Source organism: Polypterus senegalus, chromosome 17 (genome assembly GCF_016835505.1).
Source record: "Polypterus senegalus isolate Bchr_013 chromosome 17, ASM1683550v1, whole genome shotgun sequence".
Classification (NCBI taxonomy): domain Eukaryota; kingdom Metazoa; phylum Chordata; class Cladistia; order Polypteriformes; family Polypteridae; genus Polypterus; species Polypterus senegalus.
Genome location: NC_053170.1, coordinates 96,476,006 through 96,495,168, shown reverse-complemented (window position 1 = coordinate 96,495,168; position 19,163 = coordinate 96,476,006). Strand labels below are relative to the sequence as shown.

Sequence of the window (19,163 nt, the reverse complement as noted above, 5' to 3'; positions counted from 1 at the left end):
TTATAAACATATTACCTGTGTTCATTTCCCATGTAGATCTGTAACGTTTGGTGAGTATAAATAAAAGTAACAACACATATAATAGTTATGTTGCATTGTTTATGATTAACAAAATTCATCGTTTATCTGAAATGTTCTACGTATACAGTCGATTTATTCCACTTCTGAAGGTGTACATTGTCGGTATTACTTTATTACATGTTATTACTTTAACATGGCCTTTTATAACTTCACTTTAACTTAATACTGATACTCTGTATGTTCAATTCTTCATAATAACTATTCACAGTGGCTCCAAAATCCATACTGACCCCAACTCTCTCTTCTGTTTCTTTTCCGGTGGCCTGCGCCACCACCACCTACTCAAAGCATCCTGATGCACCAACATTGATGGACTGAAAGCCAGAAGTCTACGTGACCATCATCATCAGGTCCTTCCATGAAAACCCTAAATACAAAGAGGACTGTTTCATTTATGTTAGGTAGATTGCCCAGAGGGGACTGGGCAGTCTCGTGGTCTGGAACCCCTACAGATTTTATTTTTTTTTCTCCAGCCTTTGGAGTTTTTTTTTTTTCTGTCCACCCTGGCCATCGGACCTTACTTATTCTATGTTAATTAATGTTGACTTCTGTTTATTTTTTATTGTGTCTTCTATTTTTCTATTCATTTTGTAAAGCACTTTGAGCTACATTTTTGTATGAACATGTGCTATATAAATAAATGTTGATTGATAGATTGAATGATATTCTCCATTGCATTTGCTCCGAGTGTAACGTGTGCCAGTGTAACCGAGGGATGGCAGACGAGCTCACGTAATGGGTGACAAGGCACATTCTCATCCTGATGTCCAGGCTCTTGTCATAAATATTCCCATCTTGTGCTTTTCTCGTTCCTGCAAGTTTACTATTATTATTGGACATGTAGAGGAAATGTGTTTTATTTTATGTCTATGAAAGGAAGGACGGTAAAGCCTTGAATGAAACTGAGTGTTGATGCTTTGGGTAACAAGACAGGTTAAGGAGCAGAGAACATTGAATGTGATATTGACTGCGGGGGATTGTGTAACTGGAAGATGGTTTAAGAATACAGAAACGGCAAAAACTTAGTCTTTCAGTAATTCTATTTACATCAATTATTTACTCTGTTGTGCTGCACTTCGGAAGATTACTTATTTACCCCCCCAGCGCAGCCTTTGATAAGATGAATTCACAACTAAAGGAATGTTCATGACAAAGTCAGGTGCTTTTTTGAAAGTTTGGCTCCAGATGTGCTTATCCAGCTTCTCCTTCTTCTCAGTACTTGAGTGATCTTTACGTTCACCTTTGGATGAATTTGCAAAGTTTCTTTACAACTTTTTTGTCTCATTAACGCAGAAATCCCAAGGCTTTCCTAAAATTGCAGAAGACACTGTTGATGGCGCTGATTCTGTTTTAAAGACAATTGTGATTAGTTATGCAGAACACGCTTTTACTCACATTGCTTTTTGGAAATCAATAATACAAATCGGCAACAGATCTGGGAATCACTGAATAGTAAAACGTTTAATGAGGAATGTCTTGCGCATATACTGGTGTAATGACCACGTCGGCTTTAGTGAAGCATTTCTTAGCCTCTGTGATATGATCGACATGGGGTAGAATAGATTCTGGATTGTTACAATACGTGCTACCTTACGCAAAATATGCTCATCGATTTGTTACAGATTCTTGGTGGACACAATTCCACACCGAGGAAAAAGGTGCCCCATGTAAATCGTTCATAATGTCTCCAAAATATATTTGTTAACTTTCAAACAAGTACTACTTAACTGTTTTATACAAAATCCTTATTTCAACATATGCGAGCCCCAACTAGGATTTGAACTCGGTTAGCGTATTTTATCAATATAACACAGACAACCGCTATTTACGCTTTGAGCCAAAGCACTTCAGCAGACTAGTTACTGACCAAATCGACTGCTGACTGCGCGGATATCAATGACGTCATTACGCTAGCGTGCTCAAAATCACGTGACGGGCGCATTTGAAGCAAGCCTCGAAGCGGTGCTTCGATCTCCAGTGCTTCGATAGCTCGACACAGTGTCGAAACCTGAGTATCGAGCGGCCCATCACTAGGTAGTGCAAGTGCAGGAAAGTGGCTGGCGAAAGTACTGTAGTGTACTCGTTATAACGCGCTTTGAGTCAGATAACCCTTCCCACTATGAGGCAATATCATCTTTTGTGCGTGATCTATTGCTTTACACGTGAACACTATTGGTTTATGAGTATTTACTATCGGTTTACGTGTGAACAGTACTAGTTTCTTTCATATGAACTATATTGGTTCGTGCATTATCGGTTTGTGCGTGAAATATCTCATTTTGTACGTATATGTAAACTGCTGGTTTGCCGATTTATGTATTCAGGTACTAGGTACTGCGGTCTGCGGTTGAGCTGTTAAGTGTTTCGTCGGATATGTGGAAACGAGTTATATGAAACAAATAATCATCTGACAGTATGTCCCCTGAGAGCTGAACTAAACACTAGGAGCTTTCAGCATCAGTCCCCACCACTGACTAAAGAAGGGGTCTTTACATTTACACGGTAAGCAGGTATTTTTACACCATTATTTAAATATATATATGAAATGTTGTGACTTTGCTGTGTACAGCCCATACTTCATGATGTCAAAGGCTAACTTTAATGTCGATAACGTCAATGTAAATGAATGGAATATCAACTTTCTTGTTTTAAATTAAAAAAAAAAATACATATACAAAAACTAGAAAAAGGTTTGACACAAGAGTTGTTTAGGAAACAAATCTGCTAACGGGGCAAATAAAATTTACTTGACATGATTTCTTAAAATAAGCAAAAAAAATACAAATTTCTCACCAAGTCAACACACCTTACAATAAAGAAAACAAGATGAAATGGCTTGATATGAAATGAGTTCACCTGATTAGATTTAATTTTCTGTCGTCTATCCTTCCACTATAAAAGTCACTTTATACTGAGCTGCTGCTGCTGCGGTGGGCTGGCGCCCTGCCCAGGGTTTGTTTCCTGCCTTGTGCCCTTTGTTGGCTGGGATTGGCTGCAGCAGACCCCCATGACCCTGTAGTTAGGATATAGCGGGTTGGTTAATGGATGGTTGGATCTGTGTCGTGAGGTGTTTTCCGAACAAAGATTTTTAGTGAAGCCGTATTTAGTTGTATGAAATGAAATCAAATGTGAAAAACTGGCTGTGCAAAAATGTGGGCACCCTTGTCATTTTGCTGATTTGAATGCCTGTCACTGCTCAATGCTGATTACTTGCAGCACCAAATTGGTTGGATGAGCTCGTGAAGCCTTGAACTTCATAGACAGGGGTGTCCAATCATGAGTGGTCAAAGGTATTTAAGGTGGTCAATTACAAGTTGTGCTTCCTTCCCTTTGACTCTCCTCTGAAGAGTGACAGACAGCATGGGATTCTCAAAGCAACTCTCAGAAGATCTGAAAACAAAGATTGTTGAGTCTCCTGGTTTAGGGGAAGGTGACAAAAAGCCATCTCAGAGGTTTAAACTGTCAGATTCAACTGTAAGGAATGGAATCAGGAAATGGAAGGCCACAGGCACAGTTGCTGTTAAACCAACTCAGGTTGGATAATGGATGGATATACTGAGCTGGGCCTTGGGGAAGCTGGCGCCTGTCTCAGCAAGCAGTGATAGATAGATACTTTATTAATCCACAATTTGAAATTCACATACTCCAGCAGCAGCATACCTGAGGTTCTTGCTAACTACAGGGCCATCTCAAACCTGACGTTTGTGTCAAAGATTATAGAAAAGACAGTTGCCTTTCAACTCCAGAGTCATCTTACATGTAATAATCTGTTTGAAAAGTTCCAGTCAGGTTTTCGTTCAGCCCACAGCACGGAAACAGCACTGCTCAGGGTGACAAACGATCTACTGATGGCAGCGGATGCAGGCTCACCATCCCTGCTTATTCTTCTGGACTTGTCAGCGGCCTTCGATACAGTTGATCATTCCATCGAGAACATCGGGAACTGCATTACGGTGGTTCCAGTCCTACCTGTCTGGCAGGACTGAACAGGTCTCGTTGGGAGATTGCTCCTCCAGACTGTCCACCGTCTTATGTGGGGTCCCGCAGGGGTCAGTTCTTGGTCCTATCCTTTTCAATATCTATATGTTACCTCTTGGGCATGTCATTGCCAGACACGGACTATCTTTTCATTGTTATGCCGACGACACGCAGCTCTACATTAAAACTGCCCCAAATCCTTCAGAGGCCACATTACACCTTACTACATGCCTGGAGGAGATAAAGGCTTGGATGAACAGCAATTTTCTACAGCTGAATAGCAATAAAACTGAGGGACTCCTTGTTGGCACCCCCCACCAGATTCGTTCTTTTCCAATACTCCAGTTCACTTTTGACAGCCAGGTCATTACTCTTTCTTCCTCGGTCACTAATCTGGGGGTTCGGTTTGATCCACAGTTGACCTTTAGTGACCACATAAAACATGTGTGTAAGGCATCGTTTTACCATCTACGAAAAATCTCCAAACTCCGCCCAGATGCAGAGAAACTTGTCCATACCTTTATCTCTTCAAGGCTGGACTACTGCAATGGACTTTTTGTGGGTATTCATACCAAGGAATTACAAAAGCTTCAATATATCCAAAACAGTGCTGCAAGAATCCTACTAAGAGTAAGGAAATTCAAACATATTACTCCCATCCTCAAATCACTTCATTGGCTCCCTGTTTCCTCCCGGATTGAGTACAAAATTCTTCTATTAACCCATAAATGTATCTATGGCCAGGCACCTTCTTATCTTCAAGATTTGATTCACTTACAAACTTCCAATCGGATCCTCAGATCATCTGGCAGCATGCAGCTTCAGACTCCCCTTACAAAGCTCCGTACTATGGGGGGTCGAGCTTTTTGCTCTGCTGCCCCACAGCTCTGGAATCAGCTCCCTGTTGAACTGAGAACTACACAAAAGCTGGACACTTTTAAAGCAAATTTGACGACTTTTTTTTTTATTTAGGAAAGCATATAACTGCTGAGATTGTAAATTTAATCTAGTCTTTTAAACTTTTCAACTTTGTGGTTATTGCTCTTGTTGTAGCACTTTGAGATTTTGTCAATGAAAAGCACGTTATAAATAAAATCTATCCATCCATCCACCCATTTTCTAACCCGCTGAATCCGAATACAGGGTCACGGGGGTCTGCTGGAGCCAATCCCAGCCAACACAGGGCACAAGGCAGGAACCAATCCTGGGCAGGGTGCCAACCCACCGCAGGACACACACAAACACACCCACACACCAAGCACACACTAGGGTCAATTTAGAATCGCCAATCCACCTAACCTGCATGTCTTTGGATTGTGGGAGGAAACCGGAGTGCCCGGAGGAAACCCACGCAGACATGGGGAGAACATGCAAACTCCAGCGAACCCGGGTCTACTAACTGCGAGGCAGCAGCGCTACCACTGCACCACCGTGCCGCCCCAATAAAATCTATTATTATTATTATTATTACTGATAAAAAAACAATATTAAATTAAAGGGTGATAACAATGGAAGTATAACAGACAATAACTTTGTGTAATGTTAATGTTTACCCCCAAGTCACATAGTTTGGGGTCTCCTCAGTCTGTCAGTGGAGCAGGATGGTGACAGCAGTCTGTTGCTGAAGCTGCTCCTCTGTCTGGAGACGATCCTGTTCAGTGGATTCTCCATGATTGACAGGAGTCTGCTCAGCGCCCGTCGCTCTGCCACGGATGTCAAACTGTCCAGCTCCGTGCCTACAATAGAGCCTGCCTTCCTCACCAGTTTGTCCGGGCGTGAGGCGTCCCTCTTCTTTATGCTGCCTCCCCAGCACACCACCGTCTAGAAGAGGGCACTCGTCACAACCGTCTGATATTGGGCATAAAGGCAGGAACTTTCATACAGTCCATCTCAGGGTGAAAACACACACACACACCAGGGCCAATTTAGCAATGGCAATTCATCTAACCTGCATGCGTATGAATTGTGGGAGAAAACCCACCTGGACACAGGAAGAACATTCAAACTTCATGTAGGAAATAGTGACGTGAACGCCGGTCTCCGTTAGGCAAGGCAGCACTGCTAGCACTGCAACACAGAGTCAGTCTGATGTTAAAAATGATGTACATGTTTATTTAGACCTTTTCTTCTCTTATTTTTCAATCGGAAATATGTCCTAGTATATTTACATATACAGTAATCCCTCCTCAATCGCGGGGGATGCGTTCCAGAGCCCCCCCCCAAAATATCCGCAAAGTTAGAAACAATATGTTTGTATGGTTATTTTTATATATTTTAAGCCCTTATAAACTCTCCCACACTGTTTAGAAATATTCTCCGCACAGTTATCCTATAAACAATTTTCCAAAATGTATAGCCATATCTTTAAATATTATCTTTCTTTTGCCATATTCTTTTTAATGAATCCTTTCCTGTGGATTTTACCCTCTTAAATGAATCCAAATACTGTCAATTAGTGATGAGCAGTACAGACACAGATGCAAATAACACTGAATACTTAAGGAAAGCAGCTATTTCAGTATAAAATTCACCTGTAAGCCGATTAATAAGAAAAGGCTTAAATGAGAACATAAAAAAAGAAAGAATCTTAAAAAAGCAAGAAAAAGGACAATAATTTATATCACAAACACACACACACACAAATACTTGTTACATTCGCCTAAAAGATTAGCAAACCCATTTTGGAATTTCTGGGCTGACACAAACAAAGACAGAAACTGGGAAAAAACACACCTTGTTTAATAAAGGTAAGAGTCCAGTTAGAAGTAAGAGGTGGATGGGATGAACACTTGCAGTTAAAGTGGTCCCCCAGGACTGAACTTGAGGACCACTTAATTAAGTCTATTATTACTAATTAGCACAGAGATGAAGTAGTGGCTGGCTCTGCTTTAACATTCAGGGTCATTTGCACCCGCGTCTGCACTGCTACTCACTAACTGTCAGTATCTGGATACAATTTAAGGAGCAAACTCTATAGAAATAAGATGACTTAAAATAAAATGTAAAAGAAAGTTACGTGTTTAAAATGGTGACAAAGAAAACACGTTTTTGAATTTCTTCCAAGTGCAAATATTATACCAGAGTAGGATTGCCAGATTACATAATTAGAAATACGAGACTCTCTTAAAATCTCCCTCTATATTACAATATATATAGATTTATACATGCCCCCTACACACCCAGACCAATATATCATATAAAAGTAGAGACATGAGTTAAAAACATAAAGCAAGCGGGTTACGTGGAAAACAAAAGTAAAAACATCTGAAAATTACTTACTGAAAGTGCAATTACATACACCACAGTTTGCTTCAAAACAGCTTCTGCCTTGATTGATAAATGTCCATTCGCTGGAATATTCATGACGAAATGTACACTTACGTTTTGGCATCTTGGGATGGATGGATGGATTAGTTTTTAAGTTAGAAAAAAAATTGGGCCATGGCAAGTAGTAACAACACACTTTTTTGACAGTCACTGTATGTTGCAAAGCTGATCCAGAACTACACAGCAGCGCGGCTGGAAAGCAAAACGCTAAGAGTGTCGCTGTCCTCAGCCGACCACACCAACTCAACAAGTTGCAAACAGGCAGCAAACACGAGTTTCCTCGTTAAAATTTGGATTATTTTCAACAAGAGAATTTGGGAAAATAAAATAAAATTACTTATAAAGTTACAACTAAGTACCGTAAGAAGGTAGTAAAAAAATATATGTTTTATTACGAAATTTGAAAATGAATTTTTCAATAGGGACATTTGGGTGTCCCTGAAAGGTCAGTACGGGACAGCCGACACAATTATCAAATGTGGGACATGTCCCGTATATAAGGGACGTCTGGCAACCCTATTCTAGAGTTCTTTTCTGAATGCAGAATAAGAAAAAAAGGCTTGCTAAACAATTAGATCGATGAGATATACAGTAAGCGTGACCCACTGATTTGTGAAATTGGATGGAAGGAAGACCAGTAACCGCGGTGCTACTCCAGCACTGAATCTGGGAATCCTTGCCTAATGGCATCGCTTTGGCAACTTTATTTTTATGATGGCAGTGCGAGCCTCTAGGATTTGAGTTTAACACCCCCTGTGCTTGAGAGGCTGACTCGTTATCGTTTTAGGAGAACAGCATCAGGGATCCTGCTGGCCCTTTTCTGTATTTCTTGGGAAAGGTTTCTCTAACGTTTCAACCAATCAGAGTGTGGTACTGACTCGCAGGCGCACACCTTAGCCAATCAACTGTTCGCATAGTGGTATAGTAGGCGGTCTTTTCTCGTAACCATGGCTCCCATCAGTGTGTTTCCTGCTACGCGCGCGTTTCCGCTATTTCGTTTATTGTTTACGAAACGGTTTGACGTTTCTGTTGCATATCCTATTAAGGATTAGCACTCCTGTGCTATCATTTATTACATTTTTCTTAACATGTTTCGTGCAGCTGGGTTTTACATTTTTTATAGCGTAACAGAACAAGGCGACTGATCCTAGGAAAACTCGCACGTTTTAGAAACGTCTGCTAGCCATGCCGTTGCTGCTCGGGGCCACTGGAGTCGGAAAGACGCTGCTATTGAAAAGACTGCAGAATATCCTTTTTAAATCTGTGCTTTTCCGATTGCCGTTTCATGCTGAGGTGGCCTTCACAGAGAGTCTCCGAGTCCTGCTCATTGATGTGCAAAATTCTGTTTAAGTCTTTTGCATTAATTCCTTAACTTCTTGCTTCACAGATAAGCGCGCAGGACAGCGGCGCGGAGCTCGGGAATCCACCGGCTACGTTACCGACAGTAAGAAACTCACCTTTAAATTATTGTAGTGCTGAATAAATCGATAAGTAAAATAAATGCAAATGACAGGTCTTTAAACTTAAGGTTCGTAGGGTAAAACCAGGTACACATGGGACCCTAATCTTATTATTTAGATTAAGTGCCTAATCTTAAAATAGTGTAAGGGTGTCTAATCTTAAAGTTGAACCCTGGTGTATACTGATGGCGTCCGCTTTTTGAACAAGTCCTCAAATGACATTTACCGGAAACATCATTTAGTAAATTTGCGCAACGTTTAAATTCTGCCACAGTAGTTTTATTTTAAAAGTTACACCGTTGCAGGCAAACGGAAGCTTTCACGGCACTAAATCAAGGGAAGTCAAAGTTATTGTGGTGTGTACTTTCAATTTCTGACCTGGAGGGCAGTTATATAACAGATCTGTGACAAAGCCCACACATGAGCCGCCATATTCGCCCTAAAGCAGATTTATTCAATTTCAAATTTGCGGCCGGATATGTCAAGTGCCTTAGCATTCACTGCATTTCATAACCCGAGTGATCAGTTCAGAAATAAAAAAGGTGGCATGCATGGACTCTGCTTATTTGGTGTAATTTGTGCTCTTTCTTTAGGTGGGCACAAATCTGACGGACATTGTCGTTGATAAGAAGAAGGTTACACTGAGAGAAATGGGGGGCTGCATGGCACCAATATGGCCCAGTTATTATGAAGACTTCGACTCTGTTATTGTAAGTAATAACCTTGAGATCATAATTCATACTGAGCTTTAAATAAGATGCTATCTGCGTGATGTTGCATCCATTTCTAATTGTTATTTTTATTATTAGTATTTAGTATTGTTTGATATTTAGGAAATGTATTATCGTAGCAGAAGTGACCACAATTATACATTTTATTTATGTAGTACCTTTCCTGGGCAGTAAGGTGGTGCAGTGGTAGTACAGTAAGAAGGGTTCCAGTCCCAGGAGCCCCTTCATGGAGTTTGCATGCTCTCCCTGTGCCTGCTTGGGTTTCCAGAGACCTGCAGGTTAGGATGACTTGATGCCAAATCGACCCCTGATGCATGTGTGTCCACCCTGTCCAGCAGGGCCATCTTAACAGCATCATAGGCATCCAGGCACAGGAGAGCATTGGGACCCCTGTTTTAATAGCAAAACAGAAACTTACATAGGCATAAAAAAAAAGTGGGACAAAAAAGTTGTTCCTGCCTTGCGTCTGATTTTTGCTGGGTTAGGCTCCAGCTGCCCCACAACCTCATCCTGAAGTAGTGGGTTAGAGAATGGATGGATGAGTCGTTTCTGTATTTTTCACTGGCAGGTCAATTGACTTGCTCAGGTTTTGACAAGGGGCCAGTCATACAGTCATATGAAAAAGTTTGGGAACCCCTCTTAATGCTTTGGATTTTTCTTTCTCATTGGCCGAGCTTTCAAAGTAGCAACTTCCTTTTAATATCTGACATGCCTTATGGAAACAGTAGGATTTCAGTAGTGACATTAAGTTTATTGGATTAACAGAAAATATGCAATACACCTCATAACAAAATTAGACAGGTGCATAAATCTGGGCACCCCAACATAGATATGACATCAGTACTTAGTTGAGCCTCCTTTTGCCAATCTAACAGCCTCTCGACGCTGTCCTCCTATAGCCTTTGATGAGTGTCTGGATTCTGGATGGAGGTATCTGTGACCAGTCTTCATATAAAATCTCTCCAGTTCAGTTCAATTTGATGGCTGCCGAGCATGGACAGCCTGCTTCAGACCATCCCATAGATTTTCGATGATGTTCAAGTCAGGGGACTGTGACGGCCATTCCAGAACATTGAACTTCTCCCTCTGCATGAATGCCTTTGTAGATTTCCAACTGTGTTTTGGGTCATTGTCTTGTTGGAATATCCAACCCCTGTGTAACTTCAACTCTGTGACTGATGCTTGAACATTATCCTGAAGAACTGGTTGATATTGGGTTGAATTCATCTGACCCTCGACTTTAACGAGGGCCCCAGTCCCTGAACTGGCCACACAGCCCCACAGCATGATGGGACCTCCACCAAATCTGACAGGAGGTAGCAGGTGTTTTTCTTGGAATGCGGTGTTGTTCCTCCGCCATGCAAAGCGCTTTTTGTTTTTGTCTCATCAGTCCAAAGCACTTTGCTCCAAAATGTATCTGGCTTGTCTAAATGAGCATTTGATACAACAAGTGACTCTGTTTGTGGTGTGAGTGCAGAAAGGGCTTCTTTCTCATCACCCTGCCATACAAATGCGCTGAATTGTAGAACGATGTACAGATACACCATCTGCAGTGAGATGTTCCTGCAGGTCTTTGGAGGTGATCTGTGGGTTGTCAGTAACCATTCTCACAATCCTGCCAATAAAAATGGAATGCAGCACGTGAAGAGACCCGCTCTAAATGGCATCTGGTGTCAGTGTGGTGGACCTCACTTTTCTGCTTTTAATTATTGTCTTTCCACAGATAACACCAGTTTACACATACAGTACAGTTGAAGCCCTCCTTCTAAGGTGTGAGCTCTGGTTTATGGGTCACTAATGGGGATTAAACTGATTTGTATTGTTGTCCACATTTGAAGGACTGAAGGTCAGTTGGACCACCAAGACAGAATACATGTGTGTGAAATGAGAGGGAGGTCAGTGGAATGGTGAGGATGTAAGGAGTAGAGTTGGCAAAGGTGGATGAGTTTAAATACTTGGGATCAACAGTACAGAGTAACGGGGATTGTGGAAGAGAGGTGAAGAAGAGAGTGCAGGCAGGGTGGAGTGGGTGGAGAAGAGTGTCAGGAGTGATTTGTGACAGACGGGTATCAGCAAGAGTGACAGGGAAGGTCTACAGGATGGTACTGAGACCAGCCATGTTATACAGTATGGGCAGGAGACGGTGGCACAGGAGACAGAGCTGGAGGTGGCAGAGTTAAAAATACTAAGATTTGCATTGGGTGTGATGAGGACGGGCAGGATTAGAAATGAGGACATTAGAGGGTCAGCTCAGGTTGGACGGTTTGGAGACAAAGTCAGAGAGGCGAGATTGCGTTGGTTTGGACATGTGCAGGGGAGAGATGAGGGGTATAATGAGAGAAGGGTGCTAAGGATAGAGCTGCCAGGCAAGAGGAGAAGAGGAAAGGCTAAGAGAAGTTTTATGGATGTGGTGAGAGAGGACATGCAGGTGATGGGTGTGACAGAACAAAATGATGAGGACAGGAAGAGATGGAAAAAGATGATCTGCTGTGACAACTTGTAACAGGAGCAGCCCAAAGAAGAAGAATGGGGGTTAAACTGATTACCTGGTAATTACCTTGACCGCTAGGCCACAGCGCTACCAGATGGCAGTTTGTGATGTTGCTCTTTTTGGTCATTTTTTTGTTTTACCACATCCAGACTTACCTGTTGGTCCTGTTGTCTTTCCCTTTAGTTTGTGATCGATGCTGCAAACCCCTTCCAGATCTCCTCATCCTGCATTCAGCTACTGGAAGTCCTCTCTGCGCCAGCTCTTGAATCGGCCACAGTCTTGATTCTCTTTAATAAAATGTAAGTGTACTTTATTTTACAAGCACCATGTGCTGGAAAAAAATAAAGGTGTAATTTGCTTATTAGTTAAATACAATATCCACCTTAATTAAAGGATAAGTGTCTGTGTGTCCATCCGATGGCTTTTGTCTGACATTTCAACAGATGGTGCATCACAAACACTTGTAGTAGTGAAATGTGTTGCATTTATCGTTTCAACAGATGGTACGTAACATTTATCGTTTCAACAGATGGTGCATCACAAACATTTGCACTTTAGATGGGTAGCACAGCCAGTTTGAGATACAATTGGTTTAATTTCTTCTGTTTTTCCAGTTGAAGCTCAGGCAGGTAAAATGATTTGCTTAGGGTCACATAGTGTCAGTACTGGAATTTGAACCCACAACCTCAGGGTTTGAAGTCCAAAGTCCACATTCCCTGACTTTATTATATAATAACATAATAATAAAGCGATTTGAATATTGTGATGTAATGGTATCCTGCTAAAATCCTGCTTTAAGATTCAATTCAATTTAAATTCAGATTCAATTAAACTAAATTTGCCCTTTGCTGTTTCTTGCAGTCTTGGCTTGCTGTAGCCAAGCAAACCCCCTTTTTTTCCCCCTCAAGTAGGGGTTTGTGCTTATCGTCGAGTAGCATGTTAAGTCTTTAAATCACTCCCTTGTCTGTCACTTGGTTTTCTTTCATCCTGTTCCTCATTCTTCCGCACCTTTTTCAGTGACCTGCCCTGCCCCGTGTCTCTGCTGGAAATGAAATCTTTGTTTCGACTGGACAGCATCATCTCCTGTGCCAAGCAATCAATCACGGTGCTGGAAATGAGCGCCCGGAGCGGGCAGGGACTTCAGGACGTTCTCGCTTGGCTGCAGTCCGCTCAGAGGAGGTGAAGGAACACAAAAAAGGGTCTGCAACAGCACTTTAAACGCAATGATGTTTTAATGCCGTGACAGCCTACAAATCTACACTATTGGGCTTTTTCTTCTTATTTTTTATTTAATTGTTATTTTTGTTACTTTTGATTTATTGGTTTTCATTGTTTAGTTTTTTTTTTTATTTCTGTTTGATTTATTTATTTCTTATGTTCTGTTTCTTTAAATTTGCTGTCATTCTCTGTGTTGTGTGGGTGGAGCTCCAGGAGGCGGGGTCACCATGATGTCACTGCCGCTGGGTCCTCCCTCTGCTTTAATAAGTTGGACAGAAAGAGAAAAATTGAGTTGATAAGGAATTAATTGTAAGTATTGCTGCTTCATTTGGACTTTTAGGGTATTTTGTGATTATTTTGCTTCTTCGTCTAGATTCTGCTCTTTGGCCAGTGTTTTGAGATTATCTTTAAGGCAACTCATTTAAGCATTTGTTGTTTATATGTGTCTATTGTTTGTCTCCTTCAATAAATACCTTCTTTTTATTAATGTTCTGGTGGCCTTATTTGATTACATGCCATAGTTTTTATGGTTTCTCACCCTTTGTGAAGTTTGGAAATGAATGGCATTTGCCTGAACTTTTAAATTCAGCTCCCCATTAACAGCCATGTTGGGGGACTGGCTGGCTTGAGTGAGCCTCTTCTGGGCTGGCCAGTGAAAACTTTTCTGTGTTTTATGGTCTTTCGGAGGCCTCCCTTCTTCTTTATTGATGTTCAGGTTTTTAGGTCCAACGCTGTTAATGACAGCAAGCCGACGGGTGACCCAGAGAATACGAGCTAGCAGATGAAGGGTCAAAAGCAGGAGATCAAAAACTTGAGCGTCAAAGCCATAATTCAGAGCCAAACGTAGGAACAAAGAAACTCTGGAACCGAGAAACTTTTTGAAAGAGCAACTTTATTGAGGGTTTTTCATCTGATGAGGAATTGGGTTTCCTGCAGGACCTTTTGACCTGTCATGTGGTATAACGACCTCCGAGGATCAGGTCGGGTAGCCTTTATTAATCCCAGAGGGGAATGCGTTTGCAGCAGGAAAAGTACAAAAGCAGGAGCCATTGGTACTGAGCTGCAAGAAAATAACACAACTGACCACCGGTGTTATCATATAGAGCAGGGGGTCCTGGAGGACCACCGTGGCTGCAGGTTTTCATTCTAACCCTTTTTTGTTTTTTTAATGAGTGCCCTGTTTGTGCTGCTAATTCGTTTTCAATTCATTTTAATTGAATTGCTGTTTTAAGATTTGTTCCCCTGAATTTCTTCATCATTCTTCTGAGTTGCTTAATTTCTTTCCTTAAATGGCACCCATAGAGAAATGAAATGTGAGGTGAGGGAGCCAACAGAAGACCACCTAAGTCAGGGCCTCAAACTCCAACCAGTTTCTTCATTTGGCGCCGAGACTTGTGGTTAATTAAACCCGTTCTTTAATTCCATGGCTTGTTGCTGCTCTCATTGTGTAACAGCAGACCTGTCCGAAATTGTGGATTTTCACTTTTCTAAGCGCACACTGGTAAAATGTTTTGGGGACCTGAGCAGATCGACATTCCCAAGACCTTCACCTTTCTTTATTTTCAGATATTGTATGATGGACACACGTTGTACTGGCTTTGTTTCTCCTTATTGTTTGGCTTCTAATTGAAGAAAAAGAAACAGTTAAGAGGCCGTCAGCACGTCAGTTCAAATGAATTCAACAGAAGTTAATTAGCAGCAAACACAGGTCACTAATTAAGAAAAGGGTTGGAATGAAAACTTGCAGTCACTGCGGCCCACCAGGACCGGAGCTGGGTACCCCTGGTTTAGCACGTCATCAACGATTGTCTGTAGATATTGGCAGAGCTCTACCATCTCTCTCTCCTTTAACAACAACAACATTTATTTCTATAGCACATTTTCATACAGATAATGTAGTTCAAAGTGCTTTACAAGATGAAGAAAGAGAAAAGAGACGAAGAATTAAAATCGAAGAACACTAATTAACATAGAATAAAAATAAGGTCCGATGGCCAGGGAAGACAGAAAAAACAAAAAAACTCCAAACGGCTGGAGAAAAAATAAAATCTGCAGGGGTTCTGAGGCCCCCTCTAGGCATTCTACCTAACATAAATGATCAGTCCTCATTGTATTCAGGGTTCTCATGGAAGGACTTGATGATGATGATGGTCATGTGGACTTCTGGCCTTCAATCCATCAATGTAGGGACATCATAGTGCTTTGATTAGGCGGTGGTGGCGCAGGATGCCACCCCAGAAAACCGGAAAAAGAACAGAAGAGAGAGTAGGGGTTGGTGCAGATTTTGGAACCACCATGATTAGTAATGATAATTAATTTAATATGCAGAGCATCAGGATTAAATTAAAATGAAGTTATGAGAAAGCCATGTTAAAGTAATGTGTTTTCAGCAGTGTTTTAAAGAGCTCCACTGTATCAGCCTGGCGAATTCCTATTGGCAGGCTATTCCAGATTTTAGGTGCATAGCAGCAGAAGGCCGCCCGCCTCACCACTTCTTTTAAGTTTTGTTCTTGGAATTCTAAGGAGACACTCATTTGAGGATCTAAGGTTACGATTTGGAATATAACGTGTCAGACACTCCGATATATAAGAAGGAGTAGATTATTGAAGGTTTTGTAAACCATAAGCAGTATTTTAAAGTCAATTCTGAATGACACCGGTAACCAGTGTAGTGACACTAAGACTGGGGTGATGTGCTCGGGTTTTCTTTTCCTAGTTAAGATTCTAGCAGCTCCATTCTGCACTCGTTGTAATCTATTTGTGTCTTTTTTGGGTGGTCCTGAGAGGAGTGCATTACAGTAATCTAGTCGACTGAAAACAAAAGCGTGAACTCATTTCTCAGCATTTTTCAGTGTCATAACTTTTGCTATATTTCTTAAGTGAAAAAATGCTGTCCTAGTGATCTGATTAGGGTTAGGGTGATTGTGATCATCTAATATGCGATTTTAAACTCAGATCACAGTCAACAGTTACCCCTAAATCAGCGCTTCCCGATTGGGGGTGCTCGCAGCTGTTGCTGGAGGTGCCAGAATCCATCGAGGAAGAAAAATGAAAAACATTATTTGTACAAAATCTTAATTTATCTATCCATTCCTAAATAATTAAATGGGCAGGCTATTTTGTATCAGTGCAATTCGCTGCTTATTAAAATGGATGACTTCCGCTCTTACGAGCACTTAGTGCTGCGTGGGTATTATGAACTATCATATGAACTCATATTTTTTCATAACTTCTTTTCAAACCAAGGGGGTGCAAGGGTAAAATGAATCGGGAAGCGCTGCCCTAAATTCTTTACCTCCATCTTGACTTTTAATCCTAATGCATCAAAGTTTATTTCTAATACCCTCATTATATCCATTATTGCCAATCACTAAAATTTCATTTTTTTCTTTTTTTAGCTTGAGAAAATTACTACTCATTCACTCAGAAACACAAGTAAGACATTGTGTCAGTGAATCAACAGAGTCGGGGTCATCAGGTGCTATTGATAAATACAGCTGCGTGTCATCAGCATAGCTATGGTAGCTCACGTTATGCCCCGAGATAATCTGACCTAAGGGAAGCATGTAAATCGAAAAGAGCAGCGGACCCAGGATAGAGCCTTGTGGAACACCACATAGAATATCGTGTGTCTTTAAACTATAATCTCCACAACTAACAAAGAATTGTCTCCCTGCCAGGTAGGATTCAAGCCAATTTAAGATGCTGCCAGAGAGGCTCACCCATTGACTAAGGTGATTTCTAAGAATGTTGTGATCAATGGTGTCAAATGTGGCACTCAGATTTAAGAGGATGAGAACAGATAAACAGCCTCTGTCTGCATTTACCCGCAAGTCATTGACTACTTTAACGAGTGCAGTTTCTGTGCTGTGATTTGTTCTGAAACCCGAGTGAAACGTATCAAGAATAGCAGGTTTATTGAGGTGCTTATTTAGCTGCATAATGACTGCCTTCTCTAGAGATTTACTTGGTTGAAGTTGAGGCAGTGGAAGGAGAGAGCAGCTTCACACTCCTGGATTTGGGGATTTTCTGCCATTCTTTGCCGTGGGTCCTCTCAGGATCTCTCAAACTGGATGGAGACGAATGATGGATGTCAGTTTTCAGGTCTCTCCAGAGATTTTTGATTGGGTTCAGATCTGGGCAGCTCAAGGACATTCATAGAGTTGAACCTCAGCCGCTCCTCCTGTGTTTTCTTTGCTTTGTGAACTTTCAGCCCGGTCTGAGGTCCCAAGTGCTCGGGGGACTTTGGGCAGATTTTCATGAACTTTGCTCCATTTAGCTTTCCATCAACCCTGTCTAGTTTCCCAGACCCTGATGCCGCGCCACCACCGCCATGCTAGAGAGGCATGTCACATGTCACAACAGTGCCTGGTTTCCTTCAGACGTAGCATTTTAGAATTGAGGTCAGACAATTCATTCTTGGTTTCGTCAGGCCAGAGAATCTTGTTCTTCACACTCTTAAGAGTTCTTCAGGTGCCTTTCTGCAAACTGCAAGTGGTCTTTCATGTGTTTTCTGGCCACTCTGTCATAAAGCCCACATTAGTGAAGTGTTGCAGTGATGGTTGTCTCTCTGGGTGTTTTTCTCCCATCTCCACAAAGCTGTCCGGAGCTCAGTCTGACTGACCATTGCTTCATGTAAGACACATTCTGTCACCGAGTGCCCACAGTCAGGTTGGCTGCAGGAAAATAAACAACTGGTCCAAGTAATAATTTAATCAATAGAAAAATCAGGGAAACCGTAATATTCAGGAGATTAGAAAATGCTTAAAGTCATAATAGCGATGATACAGAGAGAACAAAACGGAATGAAGATGGCCGTACAGACGGTACAAACCAGGAACCCGAGGACTGAAGCTGTGACCAATGGAAACAGCTGCAAAGAAAAAAAACACCTCACGTCCGCACGTCTTGATGCCGTTAAGAAGCATGAGATATGGGGATTGAGCAAAAAGGGGGTGAGAAGAACATCTGCTAGATGGGTGACTGCCAAAGAGTGAAGAACTCGTGAGAACTATGCCTGATATTGGGCAACACGTTAGGGATTGTGACTGGGTGGACTGGAGAAGGTTTGAAAGATGAAAGGCGCTATATAACAGATAGAGATGAAATGCACTATATGATAGATAGATGTGCAAAGCAGTATATGATAGATAGACAGTGTAACAAAGGCGCTATATGCTGTAGGTGCCTGACCCGACACAGACTCACAAAAGAGGCATGTTGAAATAAACCAAAAACTTTTATTTTTCTTCACCTGTGGTGCACGTCTACCCCATGTCCCACAGGCACAACACGTCCCAAGCACACAAAAAACACCAACACACAGAGCCTCCTTTGCATCACCACTCCTCCTGGCAAGCGTGGTACTCCTCCTACCGACTGGCTCCTGAGTGGTGGCTGCTGGCCCCTTTTATAGTCCAGGTGTGGCGAATACACTGCCCTTAAGGGCTCAGGAGTCCCAGCTGCGGCACCCCCCTGGCGGCGCCCAACTCCAATTCCCATTGTGCCCTGCGGGAAACCGAGGCACCGCTCCAACCTAGGGGGGCTGCCATCTAGTGTCCAGGGGGAGGTATTGCACAGTCCATGGCTGCTCCCCTGGACATATAGCCAATGGGTGTCCCGGCTGGGGATGGACCCCAGCTGTCTGCCACAACAGACATGAAAGGCGCTATATAATAGAGATGAAATACACTATATGATAGATAAACAGACATGAAAGGTGCTATATAGTAGAGATTAAATGCACTATATGATAGATAGATAGGCATGAAAGGTGCTATATGATATAGAGAGATAAGGACATTGTATGATAGATAGCTAGCTAGATACATAAAATAAACTCAATGATTGATTGACTGAGATATATAGATAAATAGA

At 41.8% G+C, this 19,163-nt stretch overlaps 1 protein-coding gene across 1 annotated transcript; it reads left to right on the top strand.

The window, feature by feature from the left end:
* The first annotated feature begins 8,342 nt into the window (after positions 1-8,342).
* Positions 8,343-13,371, top strand: arl16 (ADP-ribosylation factor-like 16). Its single transcript, XM_039740562.1, has 5 exons — positions 8,343-8,632; positions 8,772-8,830; positions 9,440-9,556; positions 12,252-12,367; positions 13,086-13,371. The coding sequence occupies exons 1-5, from the start codon at positions 8,572-8,574 to the stop codon at positions 13,249-13,251; spliced, it is 519 nt and encodes a 172-aa protein (XP_039596496.1). The 5' UTR covers positions 8,343-8,571; the 3' UTR covers positions 13,252-13,371.
* The last annotated feature ends 5,792 nt before the right edge of the window (positions 13,372-19,163 follow it).